At 42.0% G+C, this 20,645-nt stretch overlaps 1 protein-coding gene across 2 annotated transcripts in view; it reads left to right on the forward strand.

The window, feature by feature from the left end:
• Positions 1 to 9,511: 9,511 nt before the first annotated feature.
• Positions 9,512 to 20,645, forward strand: part of PLPP4 (phospholipid phosphatase 4) — a 46,706-nt gene continuing 35,572 nt past the window's right edge. Inside the window, exon 1 of one of the 2 annotated variants that reach the window (XM_036385590.2) lies at positions 9,512 to 9,911. In XM_036385590.2, coding sequence (XP_036241483.1) covers positions 9,856 to 9,911 — 56 coding nt within the window. In that variant the 5' untranslated portion in view covers positions 9,512 to 9,855. The remainder of the gene's footprint in view (positions 9,912 to 20,645) is intronic. The other variant, XM_036385588.2, reaches the window with a different exon arrangement.

The raw sequence follows: 20,645 nt of genomic DNA on the forward strand, positions 1-20,645 counted from the left end.
GTAAGTACTTGCAGATGAAAAAAAAGGTACCTTTTATGCCTATAAAATCACATATTTGTTCTGCCATATTTGCTAAATCTTTCCATCACTATATTTAAAGTTCCACCACTATATTTTCACAGTTTAAAGTCAGATGAGATCATGCTTCTTTTATCACTCCATCTATGTACATTTAAATTTTAACCTTGTAAACTCAGATCTTAGTGCCATTCTCAAAAGCCATTAATTAAAATTTACAATTGTTGTGTCATAAAACTGCACTAATAGGTGGAAACATTCCAGTACTTCAGAGTCCACTGGTGATTCAGTGGTGTACCCATGAGCAGCTTCTCAAACTGCAGTTAAAGACTGCAGATTTCATTAAAAATATATATTTATACCCTCACACCATAACAAATATACCTTGTGATATTTTCTTCCTGATATATCCAGATGCTTCCTCCAAAATCAAGGAAATAAGAAACCCAAGCAAGTTTTCTGGGCCAGGATCTAAAGGACCTGGTCCTGAAAGCATGGATGGGAATTTCCAGCCCAAATCCATGGATTGAAAGCAGCATTAAAACAAATCACAAGATTATTCCCTTATTCAAAAGTGGCCCTCTCCACTCCACTGCTAAAATGTTTGTTTGCAACTCTAAATCTCAAGATCTCCTTTTTTCCCTGCCTCTAGCAGGAATCAGAGACAGAGCTTTTCAACTGCTCTTTGCAGTTGCAGAAAATTACAAATGAGAGCAAGTCATAGTCCCTTCAGAAGTAAGGAGAAATTGAGGTTATTTTGGGATTATATTGATGGGAGAATGCTTTGATATTTTTGTACCACTGTAAATCTCAACTTGTCTCAATTCCAGTGCTTGAGCATGGAGAGGATCACTCCTATTAATTATGTTAATGCCAGCATTGAAACATCAGCTGGCAATTTAGCCCCTTTCTCCACCAAGACTTAAAATGCTGTTCAATAAAAATATGTTTTGATTATCCACATCAAGAAAATGGGGCTGGGGGAAGGTATTAACGCTTTGAAGGAAGAAAAAAATCGAAGTAGATTAAGGAAGAAGAAGAAGACGAAGAAGAAGACGAAGAAGACGACGAAGAAGATGACGAAGAAGACGAGAAGAAGAAGAAGATGAAGAAGAAGACGAAGACGAAGAAGATGAAGAAGACGAAGACGAAGACGATGAAGAAGACAAAGAAGACAAAGACGACGAAGAAGGAGGAGAAGGAGAATGAGGAGAAGAAGAAGAGTGAAAAAAGAATGACAGAGGGTGAAAACTAAGCATAAATGAACTTTTTGTTTGGCTCCAAGGATGCATTAATTCAATTTATTCCACCTAAGTGTAGGAGACTTGGATGGAATGCCAGTTCCCAAAAAAACGTGTCCACAACTTATGACTGTTGGGCAAAATGGGGATCTACAGTTTTGGAATCACCTAAAAAATTATAAAGTTATTTTTTCATTTTTTTCATTATTTTACTAAAGTTAACCTTCCATTTCCATGTATGCAAATAACGGATAGTTCATGTCCACTATTCAGAAAACACTCGGTATTTTTACTAGCAGAAAAAAAGACATGAGAATATGAATCCTAAGAGTCAAAAATTACAAGACTAGAAGACAAAATGAAAAAGCTGAGGATCCTAAAAAAGGAGATTATTTAAAAATTTTAATACTTAGAAACTAGTCAGATGTGTTCATGTATAATATTTTTTGCCTTTTTTTTGTCATATCCAACACAAATCTAGGAAAACTGATTACTCACCACATTTAGAATTTAATTTATCATTAACTACACTGGGGACCAAAGAAGGATGAATTATTCAAGAAGAAAATGTATAAATAGATGCTTGAAGATATTGGGTTTTCTCATGTCTTTCTCTAAAACTAGTAATTCTCTTTCATTTGTACTATTCTTCTAAATAAAAAATTCAGTAGGAAATGGAAAAAAATATACCTCAGAATAATCAGGGTAGACAATCTGACAGGAAAAAAAAGAGCTTTATTCCTTATTTTTCAGTGTGCTTAATTAAATGCCTTCCTGAACATTTTAAAGCATTTTAACTCATGTATATCTTTGCATTTTCAGTCCCAACCCAGTTAAAGAACCTCTAACTTAACTCTAGTAAGAACCTACTGCTTTCTTGTAGTCCACTGCCACGGAGGTTGAGTTAAATATTCCCTCTAAAACAAATTAGAGCACAGAACATGTCAAGCCTTCCACTAAAAGCCTTGGAAACTTCCACAGAAATTCTGGTTTATTTGAAGGCTGAATTGCCAACAGAGCTGCCCTGTTCTTTTCTGTCTGCAGAAATGAAGCATTCAGGGAAATATTAGGTTCTTCCCTAAACCCCAACAATAATTAGTTAATCATTATTGCCCTTCTGACTCCACATTGATTATGATGAATGCAGAGAACCAATTTTGGTCAGCAAGGAATTCTATAGGAATTGCACAACTTAATTTAGTTTGAGTCAAAAGCCTTTTCAAAACCTTGTAATTTGTGGCTGAATCCACAACAGGATCCTTTTGTGGGTACTTGCCCAGCAGAAAGGCATCGTTTTGCCAAAAGTAGCTCTGCAGTTGAATATTTACACACAGCAGTGTTGGTGCAGCACGATGCTAAACAGCTTCCTTTCTACCCCCAAACAGCATAAAAGCTCATTATTTAAAACCAGTTGATTAAAATCTGTCTGCAGTCTCAAAAAGTAAAATATGCATGAACTGATTTTACTCGAGTTTGTTCAATTATCTTTATTTATAAATCAATGCATAAAATTGCATAATATGTTTAAAAAGGCAAATAAATATTTCATATTTGCCTTCAGCTTTCTAAGGGGGAGTTGCCCAGTGACAGGAATTCCTCATTTCTACTTCTGAGAGGAGACAAAGTTGCCTCATAAAATGAAACCTAAATATTGGTGACATAACCAGTGACCAGCATCCACGCTGGTGGCATCAAGCTTGGGGGAGATAATGTAAATCAGCTGCCCGTGATTGGATTTCATCATCATCAGCAGCTGTTATCATTCCCCACTTAGATATGGTCAGCAATCTCTGGCTCACCTGGAGAAATGCATTTGGATTTGCCAGCTCAGGGAGCTGGTGGTGTCCAAAATTGTAGGATTATTACAGGAATGTTGTACACTGCCCCTGCTAGGCAACACTAATGACAAAACTGGCTCGGAACACTGACTGCTTGGGACTCTATCACCCTTTAATTAATTAGCAGTCTTTACTCTGAGGAACTGCAGCAAAATGTGCAAAATTAGCAGATACACACAGACTCAATCAGCTCCTTAGCCTACTCAAGTTGCAGAGCTGCTGATTTTTTAAATATAGATAATATAGAAGGCAAAGAAAATGAGGCTGTCACAGTGCAAAAATAAGCACCAAGCTTATCTTTCAGCAAATAATGAAATTGTGAATGCATTTTCCAGGCATCCAGGAGTTAATACTCCTCAATGTTTTCTCTACCCTTCATCTTCTTGAGCACTGGTAAAGTATTTCCTCTAATATATATTGAAAATTATACAAATTAAACCAAGTATCTTCATTTGACAGTAGCCTACATCATGCTAGATGGGCCAGACAGAAATGACTTTGGTATTTAAATAAGCACATAAATTATGACTTAGTAAGTGCTGAAAAGAATAAATTCCAGGGTTCAAGAAGGGAAACAAAGTTTTGCCACCTCAGTTCCAAACAGCACAAAGGGTTCATGTATGATTTTAATTTGCCTTCAGTGGCATTCATGGAACCAGGATGTTTCAGCTCTCCTCTGACCTGTGCTATGAGTCTGACAAAACATCATCAATGTATCCCAATTAGCCATGGAATTAAGGGTGCTTCCACTTCTGCACTTCCTGACCAGGCACTTCAGCCTGCAGGTGATGTGAGGAAAAACTAAAATGCTGCTTTTGCCACAATGCACTCAGTCTCACAGCATCACAGAATTTAAAGAGGAATTAGGTCCCTGGTGTTGTTTCCTGGCTTAGGAAATCGTTTTTGCAGTTGCTCAGAGCTTTAACTTAGAAATTGGTCTCATTCTCATCGAGCAGAAAATCCTGTTTTTCTGTTCCTACAAATCACTGACATGATCAGTAGTTGAGGAAGCCCCCAGAAGAGCAGCAAGACGTGATTCCTGCTGGGAAACCCCTGGCACATTGCTCTTCAAGCCCTCAGGCAGCACTGCAGTGAGCACAGCCCCCAGAATTCAGTGTTTTCCAGGGCAAAACATCATCAATGCAGTCACAGTGTGGGATTCCTGGGGCAGAGCAACAAATGGCAAATTCCTAAAGGGGAGTGCAGCCTGAAAGTGTATTAATACACGATCTCACCCTACTTTACCCTTCCTGGGGCTATTTCCAGTAAATTTGGGTTAGAACAAATTCCTGCTGTGAGCAGCTTCAAAGTTCTGGCTTCTTTATTACACAGAATCCAGGAGAAATGGATAGAGGCTTCCAAGAATCCAAGTGAAAGATGAACAAACAGCCCTTTATTGTTACCAGTAGCAAACCATGAGGCCATGTTCAAACTCTGGAGTGCTTGTTTTGCAGCTCCCTCCTGTCCAAGACAATTGGCCATTTTATTTTGTTTTCCTCTACTCATCTAGAGCTTGTTCTTCCATTTACCTCTTCTATTTAATTATCCTGCATCACTGTGCTCCCTTCCAAGTCAAGGCCAATTTAAAATGACTGCAGCAATGATTGGCAAGTCTCTACTACAATTAGTAGACCAAAAAAAAAAAAGAAAAAGAAAAAGAGAAAAAAGTAATTAGACAACAATTTCATTGAAGTCAATAAGGCCGTTCTTGGCATGAAGTGTTACTCAAGATTAAAGATAGCAGATGTCTGCTTTAAGTCACAGCCTCCAGTTAAACCCTGCCCAAGAGCCCTAAATATTGTAAAGGTCAAAGACTTGAATATATCACAAGTTTATTATGGGAGCATGAATACTTTTACAACAGTAACCTCATAACAATGTACACAGTATATTGAGTACTAACAGCACCAGTGTTGTAAATGTCAATTGGCTCATAAATAATTTATCTCAGTTTCATGTATACATGAATTTAATTGTTTAGACTGATCAAATTTCCCCAAGATGCTGATGATTAGGGGCAGTGGTGTGCTGGCTGAAAATATGTCAGCTCTTGGCCTAGAAGAGTTCTAAAGGACACAGTTTGAAACAAGTCAGGGTTTAGTAGAGAAATTCCATGGACAGCAGATAGAGGAGGGCCCAGAGGGCTGGCTGTTCTGTAGATGCCCAGGAGTGGCCAGGTGAGTCCATAAAGGAGAACACACAGGGCTGGATGTCCTGGCAGGGTGGGATGTCACAGAATTCACAGAATCACAGGGTTGGAAGAGACCTTCAAGGTCATTGAGTCCAACCCAGCCCCAACAGCTCAACTCAACCCTGGCACCCAGTGCCACATCCAGGCTTTGTTAAACACACCCAGGGATGGGGACTCCAGCACCTCCCTGGGCAGCCATTCCAGAGCTTTATCACCCTTTCTGTGAAAAGCATTTTCCCAATATCCAACCTGTATTTCCCTTGAGGCTGAGTGCCCTGGTTGTGTCAGTGCTGCTGGAGAAAGAGCCCAGCCCCAGCTGAGCACAGGCCCCTTTCAGGAGCTGCTGAGAGCGATGAGGGCAGCTCTGAGTCTCCTTTCCTCCAGGATAAACACCTCAGCTCCCTCCTTCAGTCATTCCTCATGCCCGGGAGTGGCCAGGTGAGTCCATAAAGGAAAGCACCCAGGGCTGGCTGTCCTGGCAGGGTGGGATGCCCGGGAGTGGCCAGGTGAGTCCGCCCCGGGCTGGGCAGCATCGCGCTCCGTGCATTGTAGTTCTGCTCCACCAGATGGCCCCAAGCACATACATTCACCCCCCAAAAAAACTCCCGGGTGAAACATTCGACACAACTCCATTAAACGGCAGCTGCTGAAGCTCGCTGATGCATTAATGTTTAGAACTGTTTAATTAGGCACAATCAGGAGCCAGTTGGAGGCACCTGCACAGTAACTAAACAGAAGCATTAATGATTTGCTTTTATAAATGTTTTAAATATGATATCCAGGGCAATTAAGATGTGCATAGCTGCATCAGGCTGATTTGAGGGTTTTAATTCCTTTGGAGTTTTATTGCCTGAAGTTTCTTTTGTCCATCAGAGCACCAGTAACTACTTAAGAAAGAAACCAGCAGCAATCTATGTGGACTAGCAGCCAAATCCAATGATAATGGGAAATTCCCATTGCCATATGCATCTGTGTAGACATGTGCGGAATAAATAAAATTATCTCAGCCTCGACTCTGATTTTTTTAATAAAATCCTCCATGGCTTTGGAGTTGCTCTAGAGCTGAATCTCCAGCCAAGGCCTGTGCACTGCATCTGGGTGTGCAGCACAGATCAGACTGTGCACAGGGAACAGGTATGCAGGAAAGGAAGGGGGAAAAGGGATTTTCCTCATTAAATCTAGGAATTGCCTATTCCTAGATTTAAATACTCAAACAGGCAGGAAAAGAAGTGGTAAAAGGTAAAAAGAAAAAAAAATACTGACAGAAGTAAAGACAATGTAAGAAAGAACTAAAATAACCCTTTATTTATATCAGAATAAGTAGGTTGTTTAGTGGACTGGAATTGCTAAAGAATAAAAAGCTGCCCTGGTGTCGTGTCAGGGTGGATTTTAGTGTTTCTTTGACCAGCAGTTTTTGCTTAAACATCTGGTTGTCTACAGGCTCAGGCAATGAAAAACTGGAAAAGTTGTTCATCCAGACATGTCTTAATATTGGATCTCAGTGGATTTGAACCCTCATCAGTTTTATGTCCTGTGACAAATCTGAGTGTAAATCACTCCAAAATGAAAGTTGTCTGCCAAGCGGCTCCTGATTTTGTGCCAGAACTATGAAAGGTATGAAAACTTTATTCAACATCCTTTGAATGCTTCTTAAAACATACAAAATTATTTCACTTTTATGTGTTGTGTTGAGACTCTTGCCTGGTTTCAGAGTGTCAGGTGTTACTACCACCTGTGTTTTTGTCATGTCCCTTCTGCTGCAAGCTTGCTATTTCCCACAGCCTTTTGGCAGGATTACGTTTACCTGCTTTGATAGAAAAAAATCAACTTTTTTTTAAGCTCAGCTTACCATGAGCTCTAAGATTTTGCCCCAAGGCAGGTAAGAAGCATGCACACATCCTGGCAAAAGGCTGTAATCTCCAGAAAAGCCAGGTCAGCTGTGCTGCTCTTTCTGGCTATGGACATCTCTTTGAGGACTGAAAATTGGCTGCAGGTGGCTGAAAGAGCAACTAATCTTGGTGAGAGAAATGTACAGAGAACCCGAGTTAGCCACCTAAAGGAATCAATAGCTGCCTCCATTGGGGTGGGATCAGTCTGCAGTCACTCCTAAAAACATAAACAGCACAGAGGGCAGCTGCTGTGCCTGATGTAGGGATGGATAAAAATCTGGGATGTTCCCAGGGTCGCTGTGGTTTGCTCTAGGAATGAGCTGAAGTGCAGTGGCTGTGCTGTACCTCCTGCTTAATTCCACAATCTAGCCTAAAATCTTTTTCTTGCTATTTACCACTATAGCTCATGCTCAGTTTAAAAGTCAAAGCAAGTTTTTGTTCAGCAGCCAGCTGCAAGCTGGGTCTAGTTAAAAAAAAAAAAAATCAGTCTGAAGTATTTATGTTTCATAAATCACCATCAGCTGATGCATGTTGGAGAGGCAGAACACTGCAAGCAGATCTCTGCAGCAGGACAAATCTTGTTTCATTTGTAAGGAGAACTTGTTTCATGAGAGGCTTTATTCACACAAATTACAAGGCTACATCTGTCTATTAATAAAAACAGATTATTCCTGTGCACACCTATCAGGAGTGTGGGTACACATTCAGTGCCTGGGGGCACAAACCAGAGGAAGTACAAGTATTTGACAACAGAAGACCAACTAAGTGTCCTCAAAGGAAGGTGGAATGTCCTTTACCACCACCACCACCACTGAATACAGAGATTTCACAATTTAGCTTTGCTTCCTGAGAGTGAATCACATTTCTTAAAATCCAGACTATAGGTAGTTAACTGAGCTTTGTCTGAAAATAATGAAGTAAGATGTACAAGGGAGAGAGATCTCTTTTAAGTAGCATTTTTAGTGTTCTCTCCAATGCCAGTCACACATCTGGGTTTTCTGGGTTCCAGTCATACTCCTTGCAACAAATCTGGCACTGGTGTACTTCTCTGTAGACAAGTTTAGCACAGAATCTCATGTCTCTGTTCTTCCACAAACATGGTCAATAAAAGTTTTACTGCTTAGTAGTTAATTCAGAGTTCAAAGCTTCCCTTTAATGCACAGTGCCTATATTAGGCAGAGAGGTTTAACAAAGCCTCTCTGGCATTAATTCTCCAGCAATAATCATGTAGTAAAGTGGATTGGATTTCTGCTGCAGTCCTGATGGCTGTTTTGTAGCTATGTGCAGTTATAATAGCTATGAACACTTTCCTGAAGGACATCCCCTTCAAATGCCCCAAGAAAGCAGATAATTAAATACATTTAAATGTGAATTAGTTTGCTGCATTTCATGACTTAAGGCTGAAACTCTCTTACACTAAAGATGTTCAGGAGTCTCTCCACGCTTAGGAAGTTAAAGGAAGAGGAAGTTAAATGAACTCTGTGCAAAAGTAGACAAGGGCAATAGAAGTATTTGGGCAGCTCAGAGAACTCCATTGAGAGGGATGGTGGATGGATTGGAGGGATCACAGGAGCAAAAAAAGTCATTGGTTGTTTTGCTGCCTTTGTCCCATCCCAGCAATTTGGGGTCCCATATAACAACAACCTCTGCGTGTTTAGCTAAACTCATCTCTGAAAGAGCAGGCACCGAATTAATGACACCTTTAGGCTATAATACCACATACTATGCAGAATCTGACCAAGGGACACCGGGGTGCCACGCTGGGTTATCTGCATTAACAATGAGGAGTAGGGTTTAAAACGGCACGCGTGTGTGAGCAGGTGAAAAGCCTGTTACATAAATACATCCAGGAGAGCGTGTTCAAACGCTGTTAATCCTTTATACAAAGATAAAGCACAGAATGGGCCAAGCTCAGCCCGGGTGATGTAGTGTGTGACTGCCCTTTGCACAACGGGCCAGCAATTGGGGTTTTTGTGAACACCGCTGGATCTGGGCGCGGTGATGCTCCCTCCCGCCGGCCCCAATTATTATTGTTCTTCTCCATCTTTTCGAAGCGCGGGTTTCATTACGAGCCAGAGATGAGCACCGGAACGCCAGCCCACGGCCGGAGCTGCAATCCAGCCTGTGGCGGCGGTGCCCTGGGATGTCAGCCCCTCGCACCGACGGGTTCATGGCCCTCCGGGGAAGGATGGGGAGCTCTGCGCTAAAAGGGGCAGAAAAATCGCTCTCACCGCGCCTTAGGCGGGGACGGCATCCCGGTGCCGGCGGTGGCGCAGGGCGGCCCCGAGGGGCGGGCGGGACGGACCCGCTCGGCTCCGGCTGCGGCTCCGCTCGGCAGCGCCGCGGGGGCGGGCGGGGAGGCGGGCAGGGGAAATCCCCAGGATCCCCGGGACCCTCCCCCGAGCGGGGACACCGCGTTAGTCACCGGGACCCTCCCCCCGAGCGGGGACACCGCGTTAGTCACCGGCACCGTCACCGGGACCCTCCCCCGGCGCTCGGCTCCGCCGCGCCAGCGCCGCGCCCCTCACAGCGCGGAGGCCGCGGGATGGCGGGGCCGGGGCCGCGTCCGGCCGGGCTCTGCGCGGGGCCCCGGCGCTCCGGGACCGGCGGCCTCGGGCGGCCCCGCTGCCCCCGGGCGTGAGAGGCGGCGGAGGGGGCTGCGGAGTGCCGGCCCCACCATGCGGGAGCTGGCGATCGAGATCGGCATACGGGTGCTGCTCTTCGGGGTCTTCGTGTGAGTAGCGCCGGGCGGCGGCACCGCGGCAACTTCGCTCCGGGGCTGGCTGACAGCCGGGTGCCGCTGGCAGGGCGGGATGGAGGGGCGGGATGGCGGTGCGGGGCTCGCCCGGGGAGCTCCGGCGAGCCCTCGGGATGCCCGAGCTGCCTCCGGTGCTCTCTCTGGGATGCTCGGGGGTGGGATATTTCGCCCAGGTGAGTCTTTGAGGGAACTCTCCCAGCCGCGGCGTTTTGCCGAAGAGCCGAGTGGAATTTTTCCTGGAGAAGCTGCTGTTTGTGGGAGAAGTGTGCAAAAAGCGACCGGCCAGAACCATGCAGCCTCAGAGGTGCCGGGGGGGTGGCTGTGGGCTGAAGTCTCACCTGGCGGGGCTGTGGATGCGCTCCGACAGCTGGGGCTGGCAGCAGCGGCAGCGCCGGGGCTGCAGCGCCGGGGCTGGGGCTGAGCAGGGACCGCGGGCTGAGCAGGAGGTGGAACCTGTGAGAAAGGGTTTGGGAAGCTTCTCCGCACGCTGTTGGGCAGGGAGGAAAGTCATGAAAATCTGGCTGTTGGAAGATGTGCAGCTGTCGCTGCAGGACCATTCTTTCCCTTAGCCTTTTTTTTTAGGAGACAGCAGTTATGCATCCTTTTGCTTTGTGTATTTCAGCCCTTTCTTTCATGCAGTTTGTGTTCTGCGTGCATTTGAACAATGAAAAGTTCCACTCTATCTAAGTTTGCATTTCCATTGCTTAATGTTTAAAGAGGAGTGTTCTCAGTCTTTGTGATCTCTCAGGAGCATCACAGAACCGGGATCAGATTCTGCTGTTTGCTCGTTTGTTTTCCTGAGGATGGATGCTGCTGGTCGCAGGTGCAGGCAGTGTAGGACATCTGTTAAGCTGTGATATTGAGTTAGACTCGGTGACACGGAATGCTTTGATGAGTCCTTTCTGAACCTCTCATGGTTAATTAATAACTTGTCCAATTTACTGGTGTTTGATTTTTTCCTCCGTGCTCATTTCTCTTGAATATTGATGCAAATCTTTTGATTTCCAACAAAACCCTGTGAGGTGCCTTTGATATCTGTCAGTTCAGTTGCATCTCACTTTGAAAGTAGACCTGTTCCTGTCAACAGAACTCCTTTCTGGAATATGTGGAGTTACAGGGTGAGCAAAGACCTCAGAGGCTGATGCTACATCAGAACCTTTCAATTCTTTATGATCGTGTGTGTAATTCATCACCTGCACCACCCCTGCAGGAGATCTCCTCATGTAGCTTATTACTATGATATGTAAATCATGAGCCATGATAATCAGTCATTTCTTGGTTGTGCTTCTCTTCTGTCTTTATTTCCTCTCTAAAAGATTCCATTATTTTCACCACTCTTTTTGCCTTGGTTCCAAAATCCTCTGAGGAGGGGTGGCTAACAGAAAAGCTCTTGGTAGAGTCACCCTAATGGCAAATGCCCATGGAAGAATTTCTCATATTTTCACACAGCTCAACTCCTGCCTCATTGGGATTCTTGGGGAATATTTCTGGTATTTCAATAGGTCATTCAGAGCTTTCATTGACATCTGAAAGTGATGGGCACAGCAGTGTTCCAAATTCAGGCCAGTGTTTCGTTTCCTGAAGAACTGCACTTTATTTGCTGGTAATGGTTGCAAGAATACAATCTCTAGGTAGACCAAAAGAAAAGACCTTTCCTATTCAGATAATATTAGCACAGAAGTGATCTTTTGCTATTGCAATAGTATTCAGTAGCTCTCTTAGTTTTCTAAAGTGGCAATTACATTTTGAAACTTTTCCATTGCAGAGGTTTAAACACTCTGTTTCCTGTGGTTTTACAGACAGCCAGTGCAAAGGTTTTTATGGAACATTGAGTTCAGTGGAATATCTTTTCAGGAGTGAACATTCACTGGTGAAATTGGAAACCCTGGGACTGGAATCCGGGCGGCAGCAACTTGAGCTCTGCTGCAGAAGAGATTTCTAGGAATGGAAAGGCTGTACAGGTTCCACCTCCCTGGGAGAGGAGTGCCATTAGCAGAAATGAGCTGGGGCTGGGTCTGAGCTCATCTCTGTGCTGAGTGCCAGGAAATGAGGAACTGGACAGAAGAGAAGGAGCTCTTTCTGAAAAGGTCTTGATGGCTTTGTGTCATTACCAACCATTGCAGTGTCAGAAGCCTGACCTTGAAGGGAATGGTTCCGCAGCTATTTGAGAGTTCTGAACCATCTGTGCCTCCCAGATGTCTTTGGGCTTCAACCTAACAGCTCATGTCACTCACAGCAATAGACTGGCATGTTTTGTACCACAGAACGCACAAGAAAAAGGTGCACATTCCACTCTGGAGCTTTGCTTGGTAATAAATGTCATTTCATAAAAATGGAGGTGTGAAAACTTCTGTTGATGATTGCTGAAATTGAATGTATTGCCAATTTGAATGTTATTTTAGATCAAGAACAACCATGTTTTCTATGTTTAAGACTGGCAAATTTTTTTCCCTCCAGTTGCCATAATTATCAATGTCAGTCATTCCATCAAAGGCAGAAACCTGTACTTGTTATATAAGATCTCTTCTATCCTGCAGATGGGCACCCTTAGAAGCAATGCACATTTTTGGTAGTTGAGTATTGATTTGGTTGAATTCAGCAGCCATTTAGGGAGGGTAATGATAACAACTGACTCAGTTCTAGGTGTTGTGTTCATGGCAATTGCTGAGAGCTCATTTAGCAATTAAAGACTAGATTAGGTATTGAAATTTAGCAACTCAAGCTTCTCTGCCCTAACAGAGATCTGTGCTAAAGGGCATTTTAGCCCTCAGGATTTAGTGGTATTGAAGGAGGGATTAGTTAGAAGAGATTTATTAGAAGGACTGTGTCTGCCTGAAATTGAGAAGCAGGAATTAAAAAAAAAAAGACAACAAACCCAAACTCCAAACAACAAAGAGTCAAAACCCAAAAACAATGGTTGCAGTAAAAAAATACCTAAATACAAACTTTACTGCAAAGTTAAATAGGTATTCTTTGAGTACCTTCAGCAAAATAGCTCTCAGACTGCAAGTTACCAACTGCAAGGACAGTGCTGTTTCTGTTCTGCTCCACAGTTTATCCCAGTTTCTTAATTATCAAATTAATTTTTAGCTTTCAAAGTATTTATCCTTGCGCCTTTTGATTGGGCTGACCTGATCTGATGGAACATGGGTGGTTTGTTAATTCCAAGGTGAAGAAAATTCTCATGCTATAATTTGACTCTTACTTTATGAAGTTTCAAATATTTTCCAATCAAATCCTGACTTTGATTAATTCCCACTTCATATATTTGTTTAGGTTTTTACTTACTAAGGAATATTTGTGAGTACAGAACTGAGTTTTATTTTTAAAGTGAGGTTTTCATGTAAGCTCTCAGAAGTAGAAGTGGTCTGTTGTTTAATATACCAGCCATGAGGATGTACTGTTTACAGGAAAATTCCAATGCTAATTTGCTGATTTGAAGAAAGATTGAATTAGGGTCTTGCAGCTCTGTTTTTCTTCATTTTTGTACTTATTTCTATGACTTGGAGCATCTTAAAATGCCTGATAATGCTAAAACATGTTAAAAATGACCAAACTTTCATCTCCATGTGTGCATTGGCATTTGTCACTTACAGGTTGCTTGAAGAAAGGCTTGTTTTGCCTGACTTGGTTTTATTCAGATAAGCCAATTATAAAAGGATTTGTGAGCAAGTCTGATAGTTGTACACAGGAGTGTTGCTCTTAAAACAAAGGTTTTCATCTGTCCTAAAATGAATTCACTGAGTGGTAGCTCAGAGCCAGCCTGAGGGGTGTCTTTATTTCTTAGTGTTCTGTTTGAGGTATTTTCTAGGAGGAAAACTTTTTGCATCTGTTTCAGAAGTTTTGGAAGACCACACTGTTTCCTCCTGGCAGGGAGAGAGGATTTGTGTGTGTTGTTGTATATTTAACCCAAGGACTTGTCAACAGCACGTCACTGATGTTTAGAGAGCTAATTGATTAAAAAGGCAAAGTCTTTCAAGGATTGCTCCATCAAACCTCGAGCTCTTCAGTGCATGTGATGTGATTAAAATATAAATGTCATTTGGAGTAATAGGATATCTTCCCCACAGCAGAGTCTCATTAGCAGCCTCCCTTGGGAATAAATGTTTATCTGCAGGCTAATATACAGATATATATTGCACATGTGTGAGTTTCCAGCACTGAGTAATGCTGACATCCTTTGTGTGTGTGCCATGTTCAGTTTCTGGTGTAAGTAAATAAAAGCTGTTCCTGCGCCTGTTGTGTTTCTTACAAGTTTACAGTATTAATATTTTAATCAAGTTATGAATATGCATGAAATAATTTGGTGTGCAAAGCTCTTTCAAGTAGCTTTCTTTGTCAGGGGATGTTGTCTCCTGGATATCCTACATATGTTGCCTTTATAAATGATACTGTGTATTGTCTTGTTAACACAGACAGAAAATCAATTACCTGAGGAGATTCTACAGTGCTGCACTTCTGCATTGCTCTTCTCCCAGACTGGGTTTGCCTTTTATCTCTCCTGTGGACGGGAGTTTTGGAGGATAGACTGAGCTGAAAATTGGGACTGTAGGTGGCAAAAGCAAGATGGTATTGAGAAGAGATCAGCAGAATGAGACATTAAGATTTATTTTCTTATTCTGACTCAAATGCTGCAAATTTACAAAAATCAGTTGGACCAAGAATTCAAAGCACCCCTTAAGCCTCGGCTCTCTAGTGAAGGTTTCAAAGTAGGTATTTGGCCACTTCTTACTGGTTTTGTGCCCTCTGTTCTCAATTTGAATACCCCATAAATCTGACTCTGTTTGGAACCTGATCTTTGGCTTCTGATCCTCAGTCTTGGACTTAATTTCTGTGTCTCCTAATTTCTCATCAAGAAAACAAGGGCAATCCTTCTTTTTCTCACCTTAATCCTTCAGTCAATTGATAAATTCTTTGTCATGAGGTAGCCAAACACATTGAACAGTCTTGGAGTTTTTTCAGTGTTAGTTTCACAAGCAGTAATGACAATAGGAAATGAAAACATCAATATGCTTGCTAACCTGCTTTAAAGCAGGTGCATCGTTGTAAACTGTAATTTACATCTGATTAAAGTGATGGAAAGATTTGTTTTGTGGTGCAGGTTGAAGTCTAATTTGCTGAGTAGGGTTAATGAAGAGGTAAGGGCAAGACCTGCTGTAGAAAAGAGCTTTTCTGGTGCTTGGGACCTGAGAACACCTATCAGAGGTTGCATATTGAGCAGCAGACTTGTTCCAGTGCTCAGCAGAGTCAGTCACACCTTTGAAGGGATGGGAGAGCTGGAATGGAGCTCCTGTACCTCCCTGATACACCACAAAGTAAGCTGAATTTCAACTTTGCTCTGTGTCCTGGGCAGGTTACTGTGAAAACAAAAGGCCCTAAGTACCAGTAATACCTGATGTCATAGGAGGCACAGAACAAAATGATTGTGTGCCTGCCCTGTGTATGAATTACCAGGGAGCTCACATGAAACTTGGTGCTGTTTTGGGTTTTATGGCCAGGTTTTGGTGGCAGGGGGGCTGCAGGGGTGGCTGTGATCTGATCTCAGCCTGCATTTCCCCACCCCCTGTACCACTGCAAGGAGGAGGGAGAAAAAAATTCCATGTTAAGCCTGGGGAGAAGGGTGGGAAGCTGTTTTAAGGCTTAGGTTTTATTTTCTCATTTTCCTGCTGTGATTAGACTAGTTTCTTTCAGTCAAGTCTGTTTTTCCCATGACAGCAACTGCTGAGTGATCTCTGCCTGCTCACACTCTGACCCAGGTGCCTTTCAGTGAATTTTCTCTCCCCCATCCAGCTGAGGAGGGGAGCAGCATCCCCTCAGTGCCATCCTGCTGTTCAGCTGCTTGGTGCTTCAGCCAGCTGGATCTTCTGATTCCATTGTTCTGTGTTTTATTTATTGGAATAGGGTAGGATTTTACTGACTTTGAGAACAGTTATTCAGGAGAAATTGTACCTACCTGTCTTTCTGTGCAGACTCTGGTCTGAGCAAAAGACAGATTATTTTTACAGACTATTGTACCAATACTTCTAGATTGTGGAGCTGAATTATTTCATTTGTCTTCCCTGAGTCTGAGGGAAAGAGGGAGTGAAAGGATGGGAAGGGGATTTAATGGCAGGAATTCTAATTGTCCAGCTAATAGGATAGGATTTACAGTTGATCTCCATGGCTAAACTCACAGCTGAATACATGCTAAAAGAGGATCTTATTGTAAATGCCAAAGCATCTGCTCCAGATTTTTGAGGAGTAAATGGTGACTTTGTGTCTCTTGTTGAATCTTGTTGTTGAATCCCATTTACTCACAGGCTTGGGCACTTTGTGTTTATTTGCTTCTAGCCTGATTGAGGATGTTTTATAGGGAGAATGCTACTGATAGGGTTCCTGGGGGGAAAATTTTCCTTTAATACATTGATTCTTATACTTTGATCTGAGCATAGTCAAGATAGGGCACAACTGTGGTTCTTATGGGAAAGAATTTAATAAAAATTATAGTATTACTGCTGCAAATGTACTCATATCTGGCACAGTAAATCAAGATCTTTATGCTCTCCCAATCTGTCAGTGGCTTTGAAAAGCCCATTCTTGGAAATAGCTGGCAGAATTATTGATGCTAAAAATGAATTAAGATAATATTTAGCATGTCTTGTAGCTTTTTTGTGTAGTGAGGATTGTGCTGGTCCTGAACAGGGGATGCCTGAGTGCTGCATTATCATTAGGAGGAGGAATGAGGGAGGGACAGAGATGAGATAACTGAGGGGGGAGCTTTTCTCACAGAGACAAACTCAGCATGGTTGTGAGTTTTCCCCAACTTTCACTTTGGCTCCAAACATAATCAATAGTGTGTGACATGCTGATATGAAAAAGAAAAAAAAGAAACTTTACCAGACTCATCTCCATCAATTTGCTGTGAAGCTGTGTAGTTGTGCAGGGAACTGTGGAGAGCTTGACTGAAAACAGTTTGAGAAGTAATCAAAATAAGCATTAAAAACATCAAGAGGAAAATTTTGACTGTCTGCAGTGTGTTTGGGTTCATTATTCAGGCATGCACTTAGTTAATTTAAGCCTGTAATATGAATTCTGTTTTTCACTTTAGGATGAAGTACAGCTGCCAGCTTTGACACTTCTAATGGCTGTAGAACTCATTATTTTGTTTTCCTCTACTTTCTCCTCCCCAAACACACATTAAAATGGCTTTTGTGAAATATTTTGTATCATAGGGTACATTTATAAACATAGGGGATAGAGGCAACAGCTAACACCATAAATAATTTTTAAATAAATAAAATAAGAGATAATGCAATGAAAGCAGGAGCCAATAGATTTCACTTGGATGATATTGGTTATTTCTATTTAAATTGGTTATTTCTATTTAAAGCTACCACTGTTGATTATTTCTGGTACATTACTGGATGGCCTGAAGAGTTGCACCTTGACACAACAATCAGCAGCTCTGACCTCCTTGCCTTGTTTTCCAAGGGCAGCACTGCTCCATGTCAGCAGGGATCACAAGGGCTGAATGGCTCTTTCACCCCAGGAGCAGCTAAATGCCAAAGCAAAGTCAGTTTTGTTTCAGAATGGTTTATTTTATACTCTGCTGACCAGAAAGCAAAGCTGCAAAGGTCACTGTCATATTTTCTGAAAAATCCCCTCGCCCAGGATTCGTCTCCTGGGAAGCTGAGAAGCCTCAGAGGAAAAGGAAAACAATAATTATCGCATTTGCTTCTCCTGTGTTTTGCTGCTTTGGAATGTGGTTTGGAGATTGTTTATCCAACAGGTGATTGTTTCATTGGTTTCATGTGAATTGTTTTAACTTAATGACCAATCAGTGCCAAGCTGTGTCGAGGCTCTGAAAAGAGTCACGAGTTTTTCTTTATTATCTTTTAGCCTTCTGTAAGTATCCTTTCTCTATTCTTTAGTATAGTTTAGTATGGTATTCTTTAATATAATATAGCATCATAAAATAATAAATTAGCCTTCTGAGAACTTGGAGCCAGATTCATCTTTCCTTCCTGCCATGGGTCGCCCCGCAAATACAAGAGATCACTTTCAATATTAAATCAAGGAAAGTTGTAAAAATTAAAAACAAGTCAAAATATATAACTTAGAGTCATTTTGCAGTAGTTTTTTTTTCATGGCTCAGTATAGTCACTCCTGACTCCTGCTCTCCTGATCAAAGCTGCAATGCTGCATGCCCAACTGTTCCCTCTTTGTTCCTTCCACTTCCAAATATCCCACTTCTGTGAGGAAGATACAATGCTGAAAATGCTGCATTGAAGATAATTGAGTACTCTAAGGCCTGGAAACCCATTTTATTCCCATGGAATGGGAGTTTTCTAGATTCACAATAATGATGCTTAATGATATTTAGCTCTACTTGCTATCAAAGGCTCAGCCTCTAACAAGGACAATGCATGGACTGGAAGTTTTTGGAATCTTTCAGGTTCACAAGAATAACTTCCTAGCTATGTTAACCTCTTGTTCTTGTGCTGTTCGTGCATGCTCAGATAATCCTTTCCCTTTCCTCTCTGTCACAGGGTGAAAAGCTTTTACTTAGAAAGAGTTCAAATGCCAGGGGCTGAGAAAACAGGGACAATGTAATTGAAGTGCAGAGAAACCTAACATTGGGTTCTAAAACTCCTCTCCAGGCTGTTTTTTCTTTGTCAGCATTGTGAAAAGATTGTTGGTTTGCTCTTTCATATTATGCATTCTAAGTATATATCTCATTTATATGAGATTTCATGAGCTCCAGGACTCCTGTTGTGAGCTGCATTGTTTTTAGTTTGAGATCTGAGCTTTTAAGTGAGCCCAGGCTCCACAGCTGTTGCCTCCTTGCTGGGTGCAGTGTTGGCTGCAAGGAGGAGAGGCCATTCATCTTTGGAAGAAGTTCTACCCTGATATAAATCTGTAAGATCAGTGGATATGTCAGGCAAAGCTGAAGGAAAATACTGGAAGCTCTCCTTTTTTAGAACTTCAGGGAAATATGACAGCTTTGGTAATATGTGTGTGTGTGTGTGTTTTAAAACCACATCAGAATTTATTTTCCGTCTTTTCTTAACCAAAATGATTTCTTGTATATCTGAAGGGCTAATGGAGGCATATGTGCTAATTAAATGTCACACTGCAATTGCTAGCTAATTTAAAGTATTCAGAAACATTTTCCATCAAGTAATTGTGATTCATCTGAAGCCAAAGCTACCCTCCAGAACCAGTCCTCTAGTTGCCAGTGACATTAAATAAAAACCCCAAAAATATTGCCCAAGCCCTTTGTGTTTATCAGTCCCAATAAAGCTTTATATGGAGATTTCAAATTGTAAATCAGATGAAACAAATTGTTAATCAGATGTAAACACTGCATGGCATTGTACTGGGAAATAAAAAGGTTTTAGCTGTTAAAAAGGGATAATTTATTGATACTGATGTTTCTGTGTCAGTGTGAGTATACAGTAGTTAATTGGTTGTAGTGCAGTTAAAAAATGATATTTACAGTAATGCGTTTCCATAAAAGTCTGTGAGGAACCAGTAAAACTTCAGGTCTGTTCTGATGGGAACATCTCTTGCATTCAGTACCTATTGCAATATAAATTAGGATACATAGTTAAAATTAACTCTTTGTTTTCTCTAGAGAAATCAAAGCTGTTGCTGCGTGTTTGTCAGCAGTGCCTACTGGGCATGTGTAGTTAATAAAGTCCAGTTAATAAACAAACTGCAGAATTCAGAGTTACTGTGCTACTGACACTGGAATGGTTTGCCCAACCTAGCTTTGTAAAATCATATCAGGAAACATCAAATCTCTTGACACCCAGTGTTGCACCTTAAGTACAGAGAATGTTTCTATCAAAGTAGAGTTTATATTATTGAAGTTTTATTTTTAATTCATGCCAGCTTCTCCCTTGCTCATCATTCATAATTGAGTCTTGGCCAGGTATATTGTAACCCTTCTTGATGGCTGAGGAGCTGTGGATTTCCCAAATTGCTTTAGATATTAAATGGCTCAGATCTCTTTGCTTGTGCTAACCTCTGAGCTGACACAAAGCTATCTCATCATGCTGATACACACAGCCAGCAGCATTTCAGAGTCTGAATTGCTCCAGCTCCTTGGAGAGCAGAATCATGGTGATAAACCACAGACTTTGCTTCTTATCTCCCCTCATCACTATCCCCTCTCCTTCAGTTTTGTTATTTTTACATGCCAGCCACAGAACTTTTCAAGCTTTTCATATTTTGTCAGTTTTTGCAGGGATTTGTAAAATAACCTCTAAGAATTTATGTTTGTTTTTTTTTTCATAACATTATTTGTAGGCAGAAAACAAACCTAGGTTTTCTCATGGCTTGAGCATCAGTTATTCTCTCCAGGTACATCAAATAACATGACATGAATGCTTTCCCCACTATTAGGGTGTTTCAGAAAGGGTGAACTGAAGCATTGAATTCAAATGTGAGCCAAGGTGAGTGAACAGTGTTCAATGCTGATGCAAACTCTGGGCTCTCTCTCTCAGCCTGGATCACTTCTGGGAAGCCCCTAAAGCAAATCCTGAGTTATGAATTGTGCACATCCTCTGTAATTAGGGCAACTGTTACCAACTTCAGCACCACTGACACCGCTCTCACCTTTGCAGAGCAGCTGATTGCACAATTTAACATGGCAGGCACACCAGACAAGCTTTTACTACTAGCTTTGAGACCCAGCTTGGGGAATACTAGCGGAAATATCCATGT

This window comes from Molothrus ater, chromosome 8 (assembly GCF_012460135.2).
Source record: "Molothrus ater isolate BHLD 08-10-18 breed brown headed cowbird chromosome 8, BPBGC_Mater_1.1, whole genome shotgun sequence".
Lineage (NCBI taxonomy): Eukaryota > Metazoa > Chordata > Aves > Passeriformes > Icteridae > Molothrus > Molothrus ater.